This window comes from Chelonia mydas, chromosome 5 (assembly GCF_015237465.2).
Source record: "Chelonia mydas isolate rCheMyd1 chromosome 5, rCheMyd1.pri.v2, whole genome shotgun sequence".
Classification (NCBI taxonomy): domain Eukaryota; kingdom Metazoa; phylum Chordata; order Testudines; family Cheloniidae; genus Chelonia; species Chelonia mydas.
The window spans coordinates 33,324,254-33,344,616 of record NC_051245.2 but is presented as its reverse complement, the minus strand read 5'-3'; the positions used below and the strand labels follow the sequence as shown (position 1 = coordinate 33,344,616).

General features: G+C 42.4%; 1 protein-coding gene and 1 long non-coding RNA gene across 11 annotated transcripts in view; both read left to right on the top strand.

Moving 5' to 3' along the window:
• ARL15 (ADP ribosylation factor like GTPase 15) overlaps positions 1 to 20,363 on the top strand; it is a 334,164-nt gene that overhangs the window by 60,654 nt on the left and 253,147 nt on the right. Inside the window, exon 2 of one of the 10 annotated variants that reach the window (XM_043547420.1) lies at positions 17,178 to 17,287. The exons of the other annotated variants lie outside the window; for them this stretch is intronic. Coding sequence (XP_043403355.1) covers positions 17,285 to 17,287 — 3 coding nt within the window. The 5' untranslated portion in view covers positions 17,178 to 17,284. The remainder of the gene's footprint in view (positions 1 to 17,177; positions 17,288 to 20,363) is intronic. 10 annotated transcript variants of the gene reach the window in all.
• LOC119566655 lies at positions 3,505 to 6,233 on the top strand. Its single transcript, XR_005225941.1, has 2 exons — positions 3,505 to 4,873; positions 5,716 to 6,233. It is a non-coding gene; the product is annotated as an uncharacterized LOC119566655 (long non-coding RNA).

Sequence of the window (20,363 nt, the reverse complement as noted above, 5' to 3'; positions counted from 1 at the left end):
GCTGGGAGGGGTTGCAAGCATTTCGGTGGACAGGATTAGAATTCAAAATGATCTTGATAAATTTGAGAATTGCTCAATCAACATACTCAGCGCTGGTAAGACCTTTCTGGGCACCACACTTTAGGAAAATTGTGGACAAATTGGAGAGAGTCTAGAGGAGGGCAACAAAAATGATGATAGGTTTAGAAAACCTGACCTATGAGGAAAGGTTAAAAAATTGGGCATGTTTAGTCTTGAGAAAAGAAGACTGAGGGAGGACCTGTTTACAGTCGTCAGATATGTTAACGGTTGTTAGAAAGAGGACTTTGCTCAATTGTTCTCCATGTTCACCGAAGGTAGAATAAGAAGCAATGCAGCAAGGGAAATTTTAAGGTTAGATGTTAAGAAATATTTTAATTATAAGGGTAGTTAAACTCTGGAAGGGAAATCCAAGGGAAATTGTGGATTCCCCATCATTGGAGGTTTTTAAAGAACAGGTTGGAGAAACAGCTGTCAGGGATGGTGTAGGTTTACCTGTAGGTTTACCTCAGTGCATGGGCTGGATGACTTTGAGGTTTCTTTCAGCTCTGCTTTTATATGAGTCTATGAAAAGGGGCAAGTGGATAAGTAGAAACGGAGAGGTGGTATTTATACTGATGTATATTGGCTATGACAGGTTCTCAAGCTGTGGTCTGCGGACCACTTCCATGGATAGTTCCTCTAAGGTGCGTGCCTGGGCAGGCCGTACATGAGAGAATGAAGGGTCAATCATCTAATTAGTGGAGCCGTGCAGGCGTGGCTCCGCCAATTAGGTGCCCGAACCCTGGAGAAGATGCACATGTAAGGTGAGATGGTGGCCTTGTAGGGGGGAATAGGAGGTAGGTGGGAAGGGGCAGTGGGGTGAGAAGAGGGGGTGGAGGAAATTTGGGACGTGCAGAGCTGTGGCGGCCAGAGAAAGAGGTGGCTTTCCCCAGGTCCAGGGCTACAGCTGCCAGGGACAGATGTTCCTCCTTCGCAGCCCCAGCTGGTGCAGTGGGGGAGAGAGGGAGAGACTGCCCTTCTTCCCAGCCCCAGCTCAGGGGCTACCGCAGCGGGGGAGAAAGGGCACATCCATCGCATTAGAAAGGTCAGACTACTGATATTAAAATATGAGTGTTGTGCTTTTATTTGTAGAACAAAAAAAAATGTATTAAGCTATGGATATCATGGGTTGGTTGGTTAGATTTAGAAGACTGCTGTTCCCAAATGGGCTGTTAAGTGATTAGCAGAGGGAGGATTTTGATTCTGAATGTACCCTTTTGAGGGTGGCCTATGAGGAGCTAAAATTTTTATATATATATTTTTAAACAGATTAAAAGGATAATAGAGAAGTTGTAGCATGGAGCAGTGGATTCATACAGTTAATAACCAGCTGATAGTAATTGTACTGAGCATTTGGAAACTGTATTACAATGTCTCACATGGGGTGAGATAATATAAAGTTTAATAACGGGCAGAGTTAGATCACCTCCATTCATCTATGATTAATTCAGTTTGTGTGAGAGACTTCCCTGTTTGCCATCTGTCCTCAAGTTGTTGAATACCTTTTTTATATTATGGAAAGTCTGGGTTGGATTTTTCAAAGGTATGCTCAAGGAACCCTGCAGACTTATAATGATTTATGTTTAGAATTTCTATGCAACCCCTCAAAAATCTGTACATAATAGCACAAAGCGTCTTTAATTTTTATAGACATTTCAGAATCCTGCAAACTCTCATGTCCCAGATTCCAACTGCATTGTGGGACATGTTTATTAGTTGACTACAATCTGTGAAATATCAACTCCTAAGTAAGCCCCTTTAATCCAAAGTACTTTGTATACACTACTGTAGTTTTTAAAAATCAATTTATATATAATGATGCTGTCCCTAGCCTCTGTTTGCCAGAAGCTGGGAATGAGTAACAGGGAATGGATCACTTGATTACCTGTTCTGTTGATTCCCTCTGGGGCACCTGGCATTGGCCACTGTTGGAAGACAGAATATTGGGCTAGATGGCCCTTTGGTCTGATCCAGCATGGCCGTTCTTATGTTCTTATATTCTTATAAGTATTAAGTTATCCATTGCTGAAATGCAGTAATCTCATTACACAGCATACATTATTTTTTAGTAAACCTCTCTGGTTTACTCATGTCAGATGACTTGAGGAAATCTCACCTTTGCTTTGCTGTGGCACTGCTCAATTTCAATTGAAATGTACATTTTACTGTCTGCTTTGTCAATTTCATCTGCTAACAGAATGGTCCTATTATCATGCTCCATGTCACAACACATCTGCTTCCTGTTTTCTCTGATGTAGATGTATATATTTTTTATTTATTCTACACATGAGGTAAGAATTCCATGACCTTTAGAATCACGTTTATGATTTTCCATTGATTAAAAAAAAAACAAACTTAGGTCTAGAAGCCTAAATATCTTGAAGTTTTGGGGTCCAGTCCTGTTTTGATTATTTTTAATTAATACAGGATTAAATTCTAGGAAACTTCTTTCTGATGTCAGTGGGATCAGGACTGGGCCCTTGGACTGCTGGACCTTTTAATGATGATTTTATTATATATTTGATTAATCTGATTCTTCATAAGGGTTATTAAACATTTAATAGTTTAATGCAGTATTACTTTAAAGACTTCTTCATAAAAGTTTAGAATACATTGCAGAATTATTGGTCCAAAGGAGTAAGTCTTCCTGAAAGCAGCATTTAAAAGGATGTCAGTTTAAGAATCATGCTTCTATCTGAAAACTACTTGCTATTTATTAAGTAACATGCAAGATTACGGGAATTGAAGGATTATGAAGGATAATGTTGTCTCTAGTTTTAAGCTTTATTCTCGGCATTTGCTTTTGTTTGTGACCGGACTGGATGCATAGTTTTACTTCAGGTTTTGTCCTAATAAGCCATATAAAATTATTATCCTTTAACTTTTTATTTCAGTGTAGACAGAGTGAAGACTAATTACTATGCTAATCATTTTATGTGATCATCTTGGTTGAGCATCTTGCTAGGCTAAATAAACTTAATTCCTGTAATTTTACTCTGAAAATGAGTGTTATACATTTTATCATGATCCGTGTTGCCCATTTAGGAAGACTTAGAAATTAACAGTTCAAGAAAATAACTGCAGAATCAGAACTTTATTAGTGAAAAGCTAGTTAAGAACAAAACACAACAAAAAAAGGCCCTGCTTGCGTGCACACTCCATGCCAAATGATTTTATTTAAATTGACTGGAGAATATTACCGTACAAGCTTCCTGCGCAGGTCAAGCGCTCGCTCTCTTGCTTTCTGATAAGCTCTTTGTAGATAAGTAACAGGCTACTGGGTTGGGGAAACTGGTTGATATTTGCAGGGTTTTTTAAAATTCCTTTAATATCCTCAAATAGCTTACACACAATCAACCTGCAAATTTTGTCCTTACTATTGTTGCAATTACCACCAATCTTTTAGAGGTTAAAAAGCAAGTTTATTTCCCCCTGTCGCCTGTTCACTTACACTATGCATTCAGCATATTTTGTGGATAGTCCATTTCAGTGACCTTGATTCTGCATGCTCTCTGCAGGGGAGTGTTAATCTATTGCAAATATGAAACTGAAAGTAGACTGGAATTGCAAGGTGGCGGGCTGTAGTGGAAGGGAGGATCTGAACATATTTGGTGGTTGCCCTCAGGCCAGCCCAAAGAATGAGTACCCAACTGGAGCAGAAATTCCTGTTAAAACATTTTAAAAGGAATTGAGAAATAGGCTGTATTAAGAATGCTCTGTCACAAGTTAGATTTCAAGTTGTTAAGCTTGGTGAAAAGAACTAAACTATAGTATAATATACATTCTGTGAAATGTCTGGCTCAAATTTTGCCCTAAATGATTTCTTGTAATCCACCCTAAAAATATGCATTTGATACTGTTTAAAATAGTACCTAAATGTGTGCAATTTTTTTGAAATTTATGCAGTTGTATGGTGTACCACTAGAGGGTGTATTTTAATCTCCCATAATAATGAAGAGCATTTAAAAGCATGAATGCTTTGTAAAGCAAGTGATTTGCTCCTAGCTGCTTTTAATTCACTGTCCGTGATTCAGTATAACATTTACATAGTATATTTAGAAAATTATGCAAACCACAAAAATATATAGAGAGCAAAATATATGTATTCTTTGGCTGAGAAGTTTGAATGTGGAACTAACTATCATGGTATTAGAAACATCTGCAGCAAGATTGCTGAATAACCATTGAAGTAGCCGTGTAATACTCCTTACAGCAGCACTCATTCTGATCCTGACTTGGGGGGTGAGGGGACACCAGATTTTTCAGAACTAAAAGCCAGACCACCTGCCATGGTGAGGAGGATGGCAGGATGGAAATCTGGCATGCTGTTGTGTGGCAGCAGGGAGGGTTTGGGTGCAAGTCAGGGGAGTGACACGGAGGGAGTTTGGAAGCTGACAGACTGGAAGGTAGGGAAAGAAAAAAGAGTTGGTCTTCCCTTATCCTTCCCAGCACTTTCTTTCCTTCAGAACGAAAATTTGGGATGCAGTTCAACAAAGGGTTGGCTGAGAGCCAGTTGAGTTGTGTGGAGCAGGGGCACCAGGGAAAACCTGGCTACTGAGGATAGAGGAAGCTTGGAGGAAGCAGGCACAGGGCCTAGAAATGTGTGTGTTGGGGAGATTGGACACAGCCGGAATCTGTGGGTTGACGCTGAGGGAGGAGTCATGAAAAGCGGAGTTAAGGAAGAATATAGTGAAGGGTAGCTGGGAATGGGGAACGTTGGAGGTAGACTGGCTACAGGGACGCAAGATAGCAGCAAGAAGTCTGGGACATCCAGGAGTGGTTTGGGGAATTCTGCAGGAGGAAAGAATTGGGGGTAAGAAGGAGTTAGAGGAGTTTGGAACAGAGGGGCACTTCTTGGATGTAGGTGTCAGAAGGTGAATTCAGTGTGACCTGAGAGGTTGTTGCAGTTGGAGACTAAGAAGATAAAATGGGAACACACAGGTGACCATACTTCCTGTTACAGGCTGAGTAAAAGCCAAGAAAACCTCTAGGTTTTGCTAACCTGGCTGTGAGCTCGGGGCAGATGCTTAAAACAGAGAGGTGGTCACCCCACCTCTGCTGCGCTGCTGCTGGTGCTTCACAAGGAGAATTGGGGGGTACTTATAGACTGCTTCCTTGGTGGAAACCCCCCTACCTTACATGTGAGGGTGGGGAGGGCTCTGGGGGCCCCTCACCCTATGGTCTGTCTGCATGGCTCTTCTCTAGCCAAAACATCCTGTTCCCCACTGCTCTACCACTATTGCTCTCCTGCAGGAATAGTGGAACCTTTGTTTAATCATCTGATTCTGCTTAAGGGGACCTTGTGCTCCACATAGACAGTAGAGGGGCACTGTTCCTCTATAACATTTCCATAGGGGCTAGGAACATAGTTCATCTAGTCCAACATTCAGTCTCCGACAGTGGCCAGCAGTAGATGCTTCAGAGGAAGGTGCAAAAACCCCTGTGGTAAGCAGATATAGGATAATCTGTCCCGTCCCACCCCCCACCCCCCCCATGATGGTCCCAATCATTTAGGATTTGTCTTCATCCCAGCAAATACTTTGTATGAATTATTAGAACTCTGGATAGTCTTGTTATCCATATTAAAACCCAGTCTGTCTTTGAATATTGCTATCATTGGGTCCTTGAGAGCCAAATTCTAAACTGTTTCTTCAGGTGTTGCGGTGCTAAGTCTGAGGAAAAAATTCTGCCTGTGCAGGTCAGGAACTACAAAGGAGTTCATTACTACTCCTGATACCCTGACATTTCCTCTTGGATCTGTTCTCAAATATATGAGTGAACAAAATAGGCTGTATTGAAATCCAGCAGTTGTCGCAAACAAGAATTGCTTTGAGTTGAAAAATATACAAGGGAAAAACAAGACTCTTAACTCCTTAAAACTTGAGCTTGAAGGAGAGGAAGCACTGAACTTCAGGGATTGAGAACTACAAAATTTCAAATTAGCACTGAAATACTACGATAAGGGTCATATAAACACCTTCATAAGTTAATTGACTGGCCATCTTCTGATCTTCAGCAGCCATAAAGTCCTCCTGTGCACAACTTTACCTGCAGGGTGGTGGTATTTTTTTCAAGCCGTCCATATTTGTATTATTCTGTATGTATCTGAAATTAATTTAATTTGTCATTGTGCTGCCAATGCCTTGAAATACATCTTGAATATGACAATCTTTTATACTTGTTGTTTCAACTAACTAGTTTAGTTTTAACATGAAAACTTTATTGTCTTGAATTAATTATTTAGAGGAGGAAGTGGACATTATTTAATGTGGGTCCTAATGTCTACTCCTGGGCCAGCCAATTACTGACTTGGAACAGCAGTTAATGAAAACCTTGTTTACTATTTCTTAAAAATCACCTGCAAGCAAGTTTTAAAAAAATTGTCCTACATCCTTTTTGCTCTTTTATATAATAGTATAAAGAAGGTATGAGAGATTTAACTTGTGATTTTCACATTTTGAAAGATCATGAATGATAAATTCAGTCTTTTCTGGTTTTGTGGGAGACCTCTGGAAGGCCTCAAAGACGTTTAACGCAAAATCTATAAATAAAGGGGAATGGGGATGAGGGCATCAAATCTTAAAGATTTTCCTTATCCAAAATGCTATTTGGTTACTGAACTTAAATAGGGGTTAATAAAAACTCCTTCCCATGGTTGCCCCGGTGCGCAAGAGTTTAAACAGTTTGACTAAAGTCCTGTCTCAGCTCAATTTCTCTGTTTTGGTTCTTGTGGGGTGTCATGTCCATTTATCATAGTTTTCTAACTCTCACACGAGCTGAATTTACAAAGTAAAAAAATAATTGGGAGGAAAATATCCAAGAAACACTGAGAGTAAAGCTATGTTTCAGTTTAATTTAAATATATTTTAAATCCAGATAATGAAATAAGTGAGTTTTTTTTCTTTTAATAAACTGGGTAAAGGGGGTTCTGTGACTTCATTTAGTGGAGGATGAGGTGGTAATGTTGTCCTCATCTGGTTGCTGTGGATCAATAACTGTTTCCTGCTTTCAGCATTTATCATCACTTGCAGGTGAAGTCACTCCATTGGGTAAAATGGTACTGGGAGTTAGTGAGAGGAGAGCTAGTACCAAAGATGTGACCAGTGTTCAGAACGATTTGAAAAAAGTATATGTGGGGGTGTCTCATCACCCTTACATCTGCCCATCCCCCTGCCCAGCAATTAATTGTGCGTTCCAAACCCCACATCAGTTCTGCCCTGGCCAGCCTTGCATTTGCAGCTCCTGAGGTTCTTCAGCCCTCTCCCAGGCGTGCGTATGTGTGTGCTTCAAAGGGGTCCCTTCCCCTGTCCTTGGGTGTTGCAGAGTGGGAAGGGGGAAGGAGCAAAGGAATGGTCTGTTTCTCACAGGAGGGGGATGTGGAAGGAAAGAGCAGACCCGCTCAGCATGGCTCAGCTCTTCGTCCTCCCAATCCCTTCCTGTGAGACTGGTGTCATGTTACTGGGGAGAGGGGTGAGCTCTTCCTGCATAAGCCCTGATTGCTTCCTGGGGAAGAGTACCCAAGCAAGTGGGGAAAGCAACCAATCGGAGGGGTGTTTCCCCCAGGCAGTGCTAAAAATGTGCGGCCCTTCCCTAGCAACCCAGCTCACTTCTCAGAAATATTTATTTTCTGGGTCTATGACCTGTTTTGACCTAGAGCACTTAGCACTGCTGTAGCCCAAATCCTTCACAAGACTTTCTGTAGAGCAATATAGATATCCCTTATTTCCAAATGATCCATCTGTAATGGCTGCCTTTGTGCTGCATTGCTCTTGCTATTTGCAGGTGGATCAAATCTCTCTTCCTCTTTTTTTGAAGCATCTGAATGCTTAGCTTCAATGTATTTTCCCCCTCACAGTTGAGTAGAGTAGTCAAATATCTACGTACTTATAAAAAGAACAGGAGTACTTGTGGCACCTCAGAGACTAACAAATTTATTAGAGCATAAGCTTTTGTGGGCTACAGCCCACTTCATCGGATGCACAGAATGGAACATATAGTAAGAAGATATATATATGATATACATATACACACATACATACAGAGAATGTGGAAGTTGCCATACAAACTGTAAGAGGCTAATGAATTAAGATGAGCTATTATCAGCAGGAGAAGAAAAAACTTTTGTAGTGATAATCAAGATGGCCCATTTAGACAGTTGACAGGAAGGTGTGAGGATACTTAACATGGGGAAATGGATTCAATATGTGTAATGACCCAGCCACTCCCAGTCTCTATTCAAACCCAAGTTAATAGTATCTAGTTTGCATATTAATTCAAGCTCAGCAGTTTCTCGCTGGAGACTGGACAGTCTCTACGCAAAAGAATAAATGGACACAAATCTGACATCAGGAATGATAACATTCAAAAACTGGTAGGAGAACACTTCAGCCTCTCTGGCCACTCAGTAAAAGATTTAAGGGTGGCAATTTTGCAAGAGAAAAGCTGCAAAAACAGACTCCAGTGAGAAACTGCTGAGCTTGAATTAACAGGCAAACTAGATACCATTAACTTGGGTTTGAATAGAGACTGGGAGTGGCTGGATCATTACAGGTTTTAGAGTAGCAGCCGTGTTAGTCTGTATTCGCAAAAAGAAAAGGAGTACTAGTGGCACCTTAGAGACTAACTAATTTATTTGAGCATAAGCTTTCGTGAGCTACAGCTCACTTCGTCGGATGCATTCAGTGGAAAATACAGTGAGGAGATTTATATACACACAGAACATGAAAAAATGGGTGTTCTCATACACACTGTAAGGAGAGTGATCACTTAAGATGAGCTATTACCAGCAGGAGAGCGGGGGGTTGGGGGGAGAGAAAACCTTTTGTAGTGATAATCAAGGTGGGCCATTTCCAGCAGTTAACAGGAACATCCGAGAAGCGGGGGAGGGGGGATAAACATGGGGAAATAGTTTTACTTTGTGTAATGACCCATCCAGTCCCAGTCTCTATTCAAGCCTAAGTTAATTGTATCCAGTTTGCAAATTAATTCCAATTCAGCAGTCTCTCGTTGGAGTCTGTTTTCGAAGTCTTTTTGATTTAATATTGCGACCTTTGGGTCTGAGATCGAGTGACCAGAGAGATTGAAGTGTTCTCCGACTGGTTTATGAATGTTATAATTCTTGACATCTGATTTGTGTCCATTTATTCTTTTACATAGAGACTGTCCAGTTTGACCAATGTACATGGCAGAGGAGCATTGCTGGCACATGATGGCATATATCACATTGATAGATGTGCAGGTGAACGAGCCTCTGATAGTGTGGCTGATGTGATTAGGCCCTATGATGGTGTCCCCTGAATAGATATGTGGACACAGTTGGCAACGGGCTTTATTGCAAGGATAGGTTCCTGGGTTAGTGGTTCTGTTGTGTGATGTGTGGTTGCTGGTGAGTATTTGCTTCAGGTTGGGGGGCTGTCTGTAGGCAAGGGCTGGCCTGTCTCCCAAGATTTGTGAGAGTGATAGGTCGTCCTTCAGGATAGGTTGTAGATCCTTGATGATGCGTTGGAGAGGTTTTATTTGGGGGCTGAAGGTGATGACTAGTGGCGTTCTGTTATTATCTTTGTTGGGCCTGTCCTGTATTAGGTGGCTTCTGGGTCCTCTTCTGGCTCTGTCAGTTTGTTTCTTCACTTCAGCAGGTGGGTACTGTAGTTGTAAGAATGCTTGATAGAGATCTTGTAGGTGTTTGTCTCTGTCTGAGGGGTTGGAGCAAATGCGGTTGTATCGTAGAGCTTGGCTGTAGACAATGGATCGTGTGGTGTGGTCTGGGTGAAAGCTGGGAGACAGGCCAGTCCTTGCCTACAGACAACCCCTCAACCTGAAGCAAATGCTCAAATAAATTGGTTAGTCTCTAAGGTGCCACTAGTACACCTTTTCTTTTTACACATATTGAAGTAAAACAGGTAATCTTTTTCTTTTTGTGGATACAGACTAACACGGCTGCTCCTCTGAAACCTAGGTACTTATAAGGCCCTCCTCACCATAGAATGGGAATCATAGCAGCTCTGTTGAGAAACTACAGCTTTATTCTAGTTTTGAAGGGTTAGCTTGGCTCTTGCTGAGAAACTCCCACATACCTTTCTTTATCTGTCTTCTAGTTTCGTAGTCAAAATAGAGGCCTCATACCAAACTTGCTCTTACTCCAGCAGTTTAAAAAGAATCAGTCACCAAAGACGCATATTCTGTGGGGCAGTGAATTTGCCTGAATTGTGAGCTGCTTACGAGACACACGGGCTTTCAGGAACTGCTATAGAAGGGTTTTTGGAGGCTGGATTAATGCCTAAGTCTTTTTTGATTGGGGTGCAGCACTTGTCCACCCCCACCATCTAGGCATCATCCACTGCCAGCGGGAATCTAAATGTATTCTTTGGTAGCAGGATATGCTACATGCTTATGTAAGTGGACCTAGAATGGTTGCCAGGCGTCTGGTTTTCGACCCGAACGCCCGGTCGAAAAAGGACCCTGGTGGCTCTGGTCAGCACTGCTGACCAGGCTCTAAAAGTCTGGTCGGCAGGGCTAAGACTCCCTGCGGCTCCTGGAAGCGGCTGGCATGTCCCTGCAGTCCTAGGCGCAGGGATGGCCAGGGAGGCTCCATGCACTGCTCCTGCCCCAAGCGCCATCCCCACAGCTTCAATTGTCCGGGAACTCACTTCCGCATCCTGAACCCCTCATTTCTGGCCCCACCTCAGAGCCTGCACCCCCAATTGGAGCCCTCACTCCTCCCACTCGCCAGCTCCCTGCGCCAGCCTGGTGAAAGTGAGTGAGGATGGGGGGAGTGCGAGCGATGGAGGAAGAGGGGATGGAGTGAGTAGGAGATGGGGCCTCAGAAGGGGTGGGACAAGGGTGTTTGGTTTCGTGCAATTAGAAAGTTGGCAACCATAGGATCTAGCAAAAAAGTCTATGCACAAGATAGCAACTTTAGTGTCAAATGCAGAAGTTTTAGTTTATAATTCTTAACTTCAGTGAATTTAGATAATATTAAGAAGCCACTGATATTACATATAATCTAAGTTTAGTCATAAAACTGTGGGGCATACATAATTGCTTCTATGCCCTATGTCAGGGACTTTGGAACCTACATTAAATTCCTTAAAGATCACATCTTTTTTTAATCTGTCCCAATACGTATGTATTGATTGATGGAAATGTGTCTGAACTTTTGTACTATAGCTTGCTAAAACTATCATGCTGTGTTAGACATAGTTTTTTGTAGTTTGCTTTGGCTTGCTGTAACTGTAGATACTGCCATATTTAAAATTTGGTTTGTTTAATTTATTTTGTTTATGGCTGTTTGGCTGACAAGAGTATTTCCAAGTCTCTTGAAGGCCTCTGATAGCTCAGAATCATTTGAGACTTTGCAAGCAAAGCTGTTGGAATTTAGCCTGCATAGCATGAAAAATCACTTTTGTGAGCGTATATCTTTCTGCTACACTGTGGATGGTACAAACTTTATATTTAATAATTTAGCAAAAAAAGCTGTTGACCCCTTATTGTTTTGGTGGTTAGCATGTATTTGTATAAGATTTATGTCCTAAGAGAGGAATGTGGATTGCTTTAGAGAAGTGTCCTTTACTGCATCAGCCAGACATTTCTTAATCTGTTCCAATGTGGGCATGTGCAGACACTCTTGGAAATATTTTTCTCAATTCTGAGGTTTCCCTGTAACAAGTTCTGAACAAGCATGTGTTCTCAGCAGGAACTGATCTTGTCTTATTTTAAATGACAGCTCAGTGATTATCCTCCCTTTCAAACATGTTACATTGAAGGTGAATTTTCCCTAGTGTCTTGTCTTGAACAAAATGTGTTTGGACTGTAGCCTAGTAAAACCCATCTGTACAATCACCAGTGTAGAGGCTGTATTAAAATTTAAGTTATAGCACTCAAGTTAATGCAAATTTATTACAGCTGTTAAAATGCAAGTTGAGAGTACCTTTGAACCTAAACAGGGGAATTTAAGTGTGGTGCTGCTTTTCTGAAAACTGACTAGGGAAAAATGGCACCTTCTAACTCAACAGACCTGTTCCTTATGTGTATTTGGAGTCCTGTATCTGTTTGCTTCTGTGTCTAAAGTAAATATTTACTGTTTTTTACTTCTCATTGCACTGGAGGACCACTCTAACTGAAAGTGAATTGGGCTCTAGTCCTCTAGAAACAACTTCAACAGAATTGTTTGTTAAACTCACATCAGATCTCTGGAAATCTGTTGATGGGATTGCACAGATGTGACTGAGGGTATAATTTACCTCAAAGAATCTTTACTGTTGATGTAGGAGAAGGAAAGTACCCTGCTTTTCGATCTGAAGTTGTCTGTAGCATTGACTGGTAGCGAAGGTATTCTTTTACTTGAAAGTTGGACACTTTTAGTTTGTGTGAAACCTATTGACATGCAGCAAACATGAATGACATTTGTCCTGAAATTGAGAAAGCACTGGTGACACAATTATCCACTCCCAGGAAACACGCTGCATGAAAAAGGATGTTAAACCATAGGCGGTGTAAAACGAAGGACCTCACAAGCCTCATTTACCCTAGCAGTCTTAGCTGTCTTAGCTGTCTGTTTACAATATAGACCACAGGTTGGTTGATTGCACCAGAAATAGTGACCCCTACCAGTATAGGGGAAAACAAGTCAAGGAAAGTCCTGTCCCCTGTAATACTCTGAGCCACTCAGCTTTCTGGGCACCTCTGTGCACACCACGCTCCCTGAATGTTACCTTCTGAGATGTCAGACTGTACCTGCAGCTCAGCTTTGATCCACCAGTCTGAATGCCATATTGAAATGCCATTAAACTCTTCTGGGAATCTTTCCCACACTTCTAAGTCTTCTTTCATTTTCTCTTGTCACTCTGATAAAGTGTTTGGGGGGGGTTCGCATTCCAGAGAAGGCTGATGCCAGATGGGCACAAAATGCTGGCCTGGGAGCCACCACTCATTATGCAAACTTCAGGTGCCCCATGATCATCTGTAATTTTCTTTGCCTCTTTGAAAGCCCGTATCAGTGCCCTAATTCCAACTTCTCTGTAGGTAACCTAGAAAGATCCTGAACTGTGTCTAGTTTGATATCCAGGCATGTTGCTCTTTGGGTACGGCCTTCTGTTTTTTCTGTGGCAAGGGGAATCCTGAGGCACTCAACTAGGTTGTGAAATGCCAGAAGCATGCACTCACATTTGCATGTCCTTACCTTTCCTTCAAAAGGGAAGTTGTCAAGATGGTGCACCCTGTGAGGCAGGCTAGTCTCATGCACAATTGCCCACTCCAGCATGGAGCTGAATCTTTCAAAAGTGGCATATGACACCGAGTACCCCATGACTTTACCAAAATAGTAGTGGCCCTCAAACTGAAACCCAAGCAGGTTAAAGTCCATGGGATGTCACATTTTACCAACAGGGCCCAGGGCCACGCTCCCTAACCATGGCTACCACAGTGTCATGTGACTAATATCTCACTGAACACAGCTGAGGGTCAACACAGTCATTTTCCGATGAGGCCCGGGGGTAGGAAAGGTGATGGATTGGCCTGTATTTCACTCTTGACCTTCTTCAGTACCACAGCCAGGATTGATATGCACAATTCTGGCATTGGAAGGTGGCCTGCTGCCACCTCTGTGGTGTTCCCCCTTGCCGCCCCTCCCCCCGCCCACTATATGCTCAAAGACTTTAATGGACTTCAAGCTCTCTGCCCAGGAGTAGCACCGTGTGGCTTCACAAGGGCTTTGAAAACCAGCCCCAAATCCATTCCATAAGTAAGCAGCATCTGTTTTCCTAGGGTAGTCCAATAACAAGTTATATAACACCTGTATCTTAAGTGGAAAGGGAGCCTTTTCTATAGTTCAGGGGCGGGCAAACTTTTTGGCCTGAGGGCTGCATCGGGTTTCGGAAATCGTATGGAGGGCTGGTTAGTGCAGGCTGTGCATCCCCAAACAGCCAGGCATGGCCCGGCCCCTGCCCCCTATCTGCGCCCCCTGATGCCCCCCCTCCCCCGGGGCTCCTGCCCCATCCGCCCCCCCTCCCCCGGGGCTCCTGCCCCATCCACCCCCCCCCCATTCCCTGTCCCCTGACTGCCTCATCCAACCCCCCCCCCTGCTTCCTGACTGCCCACCCCGGGACCCTGGCCCCATCCAACCACCCCTTCTCCCTGTCCCCTGACCACCCCCGGAACCCCTGCCCCTGACTGCCCCCCGCTGCCCCATCCAACCCCTCCTCCTTGCTGACTGGCCCCCTAGGACTCCACCCGCATTCAACCCCCCTGCCCTCTGACCACCCTGACCCTTATCCATATCCCCACCCCCTGACCACCCTCCCTAACTCACCTGCTTTCTATCCAAACCCCCCGGGCCAGGCCGGGCTCTGCAGCTGCTCTGCCCCAGGAGCTCCCAACCCCACCACCCAGAGCATTGCGCCGATGGCGCAGTGAGTTGAGGCTGCAGGGGAGGGGCAACAACAGGCGGGGGTCGGGCCAGGAGCTCAGGGGCCGGGCCGGAGGGTCCCTCTGTAGTTTTCCCACCTCTGCTATAGTTACTGCCTCCCTCTGTAGCATCTCCTGAGGCACTGGGACCTTGTGGACCCCTCTTTCCTACTCCCATGCCCTTTTTCTCCATAACAAGAGAGTGCACTATGCTGAACTCCTTATCTTCTACAGTGGTGTTTTTGTTCCCAATGCAGGTACAAACATTTCCTATTTTTAAATGGAACACACACATTGGCTTTTATGTTGGCATTTTGAAGCTGAGGTTTTGGCATTGGCAAGCTGCTGTCTGTGAATGCCAGCTGGGTAGGGCGGTAAGGAGTCATACAAGCCAGCCAAAGTTCCTGGTCTGTTGTACCTCGGAGTAAATCAGGCTCCTCTGCTGCCCTCTGCCTAAATTCCCTGTCATACCTTAACCATGCTACTCCCGGCCACGTGTAGCATGAGCCCTTGCTATTAAGTTCTCGTACTTAAACAAGGAAATACACTTCTTGGGCTTCTCACACAAATGATACTTGCATAAATGTAAAGGACTGCAAACCAGTTCTCAAGAGTTTGAGACACCTTAGGCCTGTGGGGTTTGTCCTCCTTGGTTTTGTAGTGTTTGCCCCCATTCTCTGTCTGCTCTTCCCTGAATAGCAAGGTAAATAAATCCACAAATTCCCCTCTCCAAATCTTCTCTTTATACCTTTAGACAGATGATTGCTAAGAGGGTGATCAGATTCCTAATGAGCTCTAGGATCATCAGCTGTTGTCTCCTGATTGTGTTTCGCTAGGAATGATGGGGGAAGGGTATTCTTTCCTAATTGCGCTGTATTCCTTTGTGGGATTTCAGTCCCACCCCAAACCTGTGAGAGTGCTACCCTCTCCTCTGAGAAGGGCCCACACTTATCAAGCAGACTGCCCAAGCCTGCCAATGATTTTGTCAGGTCAGCTCATATCCTTTGGGGGCGGGGAATGTCCGAGGGAGGATGGACCTGGGTTGCCACCCTTGCCCCTGGGCACCATGGTTGGCAATCCCCTGATTCGGTATAGGAAGGCTGATGGCTAACCCCAACGCTGCACCCTGAGGATGCCTGTTGGACTCTTGGCAGGTTATGGGAGTGAGGTGCATGCACAGGTGCACTCACCCACTCCTTGTTATCTTCATCCACCTTTAAATCCTGGGAACTGGGGAATACTGACAAAACATCACCCATCTCTTCCAGCTGGCCTGTGGGTGCCAGAGACTCCCAAGGAGACGAGCTACTTATTTTCCATTGGCAAGTCCCTTACTTGCTACTGGGACTGTCCCCCTTTCACCACTGGCCCCATCAATTTCCCCCACCTGTTGATGTGGGTGGGTGGCATTTGTCTAGCTTCAATGTCCAGCCATTGGATCTTGTTACACCTTTTGTCTGCCAAATTGAAGAGCCCTCTATTTTCATGTTGCTGTTCCCCATGTAGGTACTTACAGATGGCGATCTAGTTATCTGTTAACATTCACTTTGTTAAACTAAATAGATAGGCTCAAGGAGGTCAATTAATGTAAGAGATGTTTTCCAATCCTTCAGTCATTCTCATGGCTCTTCTCTGAACCTTCTCCAGTTTATAAACATCCTTCATGAATTGTGGACACCAGAAATGGATACAGTATTCTGTTAGCAGTGACACCAGTGCTGGATATACTCCTGACAGAATTCTGCCCCCATATGGGGGTGCAGAATTCATATGGCCTGCATATTTCTGTGTCCCTTGCGCAGGAAAATGCAAAAGAAATCTGTCTGGGGACAGGCATCTCTCCCCTGGCAGCCCAGGCAGCACGTCTTTTCCAGCGTGCCTGGAGCAGCTTCAGAGACGCAGATCGCTGCAGGGCTTGCGGGGAGGGAAAGGGGCTCGGTGTGCGTGCAACACACACAACAAATTTATTTGAGCATAAGCTTTCGTGTGCTACAGCTCACTTCATCGGATGCATGCCATTGTTAATTATTCTATTGTTAGTTAACTGTTCCCATTCTCATTCAATTCCCTCAGGAGTATAAAAACTTGTTAAAGTTTTAAGGCCCCTAATTGTCAGAATGATGTAAAGCCTTATAAATGACAGTAAGGGAATCAGCTAGGAAGATCTATGCACTTTCTCACTTTTTTCCTGTGCCAAAGTGGCACAATGGGGTTAGACTTTTACTTACCTATTTTAAAAAAAAAAAAAAAAAAAAAAAGACTTTTGAGGGCAAATAAAACATTTACCAAGCAGTCAATAAAATGTCAGGACAATCAGAACCAAGCAATTCCCAAAGTACCGAGCTAAGTACAGGACAATGATTAGCAAAACTGTATGACTTTCATGTGTGAAAGTCTGACCAATTTAAAATGACAATCTATTTTCTCTTCTCTTTTCTCTTCTCTTTTTTCTTTTCTTTTCTGTTTGGTGTTCTGTAATTTTAACTGAAAATCCAGGATTATAACTGGAATGCAGGGTATTTAGTTACAAGTATTTGTAACTTAACTTTCACATGTTTAGGAAACGTTGTATTGTGACTTTTTTCTGTATTGTAGTTGAAATAACTTACCAAAACAATTGAAACTTGTATGATATTGCATTATTTTGACAAATACAATTTGCATAATTTTGCATATTTTAAAATTTTTGGTGCATAATTTTAATTTTTTTGTCACAGAATCCCCCCAGGAGTATGAATACAGAGGGTAGAATAACTTCCCCAGTTTATGCATCCAAGGATTGCATTAGTCCTTTTGGCCAGTGTCGCACTGGAGCTCAGGTTTCATGGTAAATCATATAAATATAAGTCTTTTTCAGTCTCCATTTTCCTCATCCTGTAAGTTTTGTCTTTCGTCTTTGTTCCTAGATATATCTGTTTACATTTGACTATATTGAAACACACATTATTTGTGCCCAGGTTACTAAATGATCCAGATTACTCTATTTCAGTGATTTGTCCACTTCATTATTTAGCAGTCTCCCAGTCTTGGTGTCATGTGCAAATTTTGTCATTAAGGATTTTGTTTTCTTCCAGGTCACTGATAAAACCGTTAAATAGTGTAGGTTAAGAAACCAATTCCTTCAGGTCCCCACTACAAATACAACTGTTTGATGATGATTCCCTGTTTACAATTACATTTTGAGACCTATCAGGTAGCCAGTTTTTGATCCATTTAGTGTGTGCTGTATTAATTTTGTGTCATTCTAGTTTCTTAATCAAAATGGTGTGTTAACAAGTCAAATGCCATGCAGAAGTCTATTACATCAACACTGATCTTTTATCATCAAACTCGTAATTTTAAAAAAAAGTTATTTAACTGCATCTGTGTTCCATAAACACATGTTGGCATTAATTATACTCTCTGCCTTTAATTCCCTATCAGCTGTACCATTATTTTTGCATGGAATTGATGTTAGGCTGACAAGCCTGTAACCGGGTTACCCTCCTTAAATATTTGTATACTGTTAGATTTCTTCCAGTCCTCTGGAAATTTCCCACTGTTTCAAGACTGATTGAAGATCAACACTAACTGTCCAGAGATCATCTCAGCTTGCATCCAAGAGTTTTAAAAGAACAGGCTATCTGTCCTGGGTGATTTAAAAATGTCTGTCTAATAACTGCAGTAGCTGCTGTTTAACATCCTCTTGAGTTAATGTTGGAATGGAAAGTATTTCATCATAATTCATTTGCCTTATTCCCAATTAGAAATATTTATTCAACAATTTTGCATTATTTTGGTAATTCTACCATTTCCATCTAGTAACGGACCAATATCATTGTTGGCCTTCTTTTGTTTGTAATATAACTAAAAACCCCTTCATATTGTCCTTGATTTCTCCTTGTGTCCTTGCCTAATCATTTTTGACAGTTCTACAGTATTAACATATTGCGTAGAAATTGGTTCATGGTGCAGGAGTAAACTGATATTGCCTTAAATAATAGGATTTTGGTCAAAGAGCACCATGCATGAGTTAGATTGGCAGCCCGCTACTAAGCAAGGATGAACATTCTGAAATGTGCATGATTTTTGTATTAATAATGTGCACTTTCTGCTGGTGGCCGTTCATTTGTTGCAGAGATATTGATGACACTTTGCATGAACACTTTGGTAGAGATTGTAGATGAGATGCTTTCATCTTTTTTGTTTAGTAACACCAGGGCAATGACAAGAAGCTGGTCACTTTTTAAAGCAATAGTGTCAATGTTTTAGGTCTTAAAATTTTGTATACTTTGAAGGATAATTGTCGGGGGGGGGAGACACTTTAAAAATAGCATTATGATGTTCCACATTTCTCATGTCTCAGTAACTTTTGGGCCAAATGTATTGTGGTTTACAAATAGAAAGGTTTTGTCTAACTGTTGGCTTTGAGATCGGAAGTTAAGATGGGTGCTTTCCTGATTGTACATAATCAATAATAATAATAGATTTTGTAGGCCGAATTCCGGAAACTGCTTAGTTTAGCAGGTCAAAGTCTGTTCCCAGCTCTCTTGGATAAAAATTCCATTGTTTAACGTGAACACTCTTTCTGACCATCACTGTTTCTCAAAACTTGTTTTTGCAAAAATTTCCAGATTTTTTTTTTCTCCCCTTAATCTGATCCTTCAATTCAGGAGAATTACTATACGAAGAAAGCTGCAACTTGCTTGTGTTGCTTACATAAAACTCTATATGGGCATTCTTGCATACCATGCACAACTATGTTTTTGAGCAGTTATACGGCAAGGTTGAAACGCAAGGATAACTTTGGGAAGACCGTGGTGACCCTGGCAATTACAGGCTGGTAAACCTAACTTCAGTACTGGGCAAAGTGGTTGAAGCTATAGTAAAAAACAATTTTTTCAGACAATAGATGAATATAATTTGTTGGGGAAGAGTCAAGAGTTTTTGAGGGGAAATCATGCCTTACCAATCTACTAGAATTCTTTGAGCGGGTCAACAAGCCTGTGGACAAGGGTAGGGATCCAGTGGATACAGTGTATTTAGATTTTTAGAGAGCCTTTGACAAGTTCCCTCACCAAAGGGTCTTAAGCAAACTAAGCTGTCATGGGATAGGAGGGAAGGTCCTCTCGTGGATTGGTAACTGGTTACAAGATAGAAAACAAAGGGTAGGAATAAATGGTCAGTTTTCAGAATGGAGAGAAGTAAATAATAGTGGTGTCCCCCAGGGGTCTGTACTGGGCCCAGTCCTATTCAACATATTCATAAATGATCTGGAAAAAGGAGCAAACAGCTGGCAAAATTTGCAGATACAAAACTACTCGAGATAGTTAAGTCCCAGGCAGACTGCGAAGAGCCACAAAAAGATCTCTCCAAACTGGGTGACTGGGCAACAAAATGGCAGATGAAATTCAGTGTTGGTAAATACAAAGTACTGCACATTGGAAAACATAATCCCAACTATACATATAAAATGATGGGGTCTAAATTAGCTGTTACCACTCAAGAAAGATCTTGAAGTCATTGTGGATAGCTCTCTGAAAACATTCACTCAATGTGCAACAGCAGTCAAAAAAGCCAACAGAATGTTGGGAATCATTAAGAAAGGGATAGAAAATAAGACAGAAAATATCATATTGCCTCTATATAAATCCACGATATGCCCACATCTTGAATGCTGTGTGCGGATGTGGTCGTCCCATCTCAAAAAAGATGCATTGGAATTGGAAAAGGTTTGAAAAAGAGCAATAAAAATGATTAGGGGTATGGAACAGCTGCCATATGAGGAAAGATTAATAAGTAGTCTCTTTTCTACTTGGAAAAGAGGTGACTGAGGCCTATAAAATCATGACTGGTATGGAGAAAGTATATAAGGAAGTGTTATTTACTCCTTCTTATAACACAAGAACTAGGGGTCACCAAAT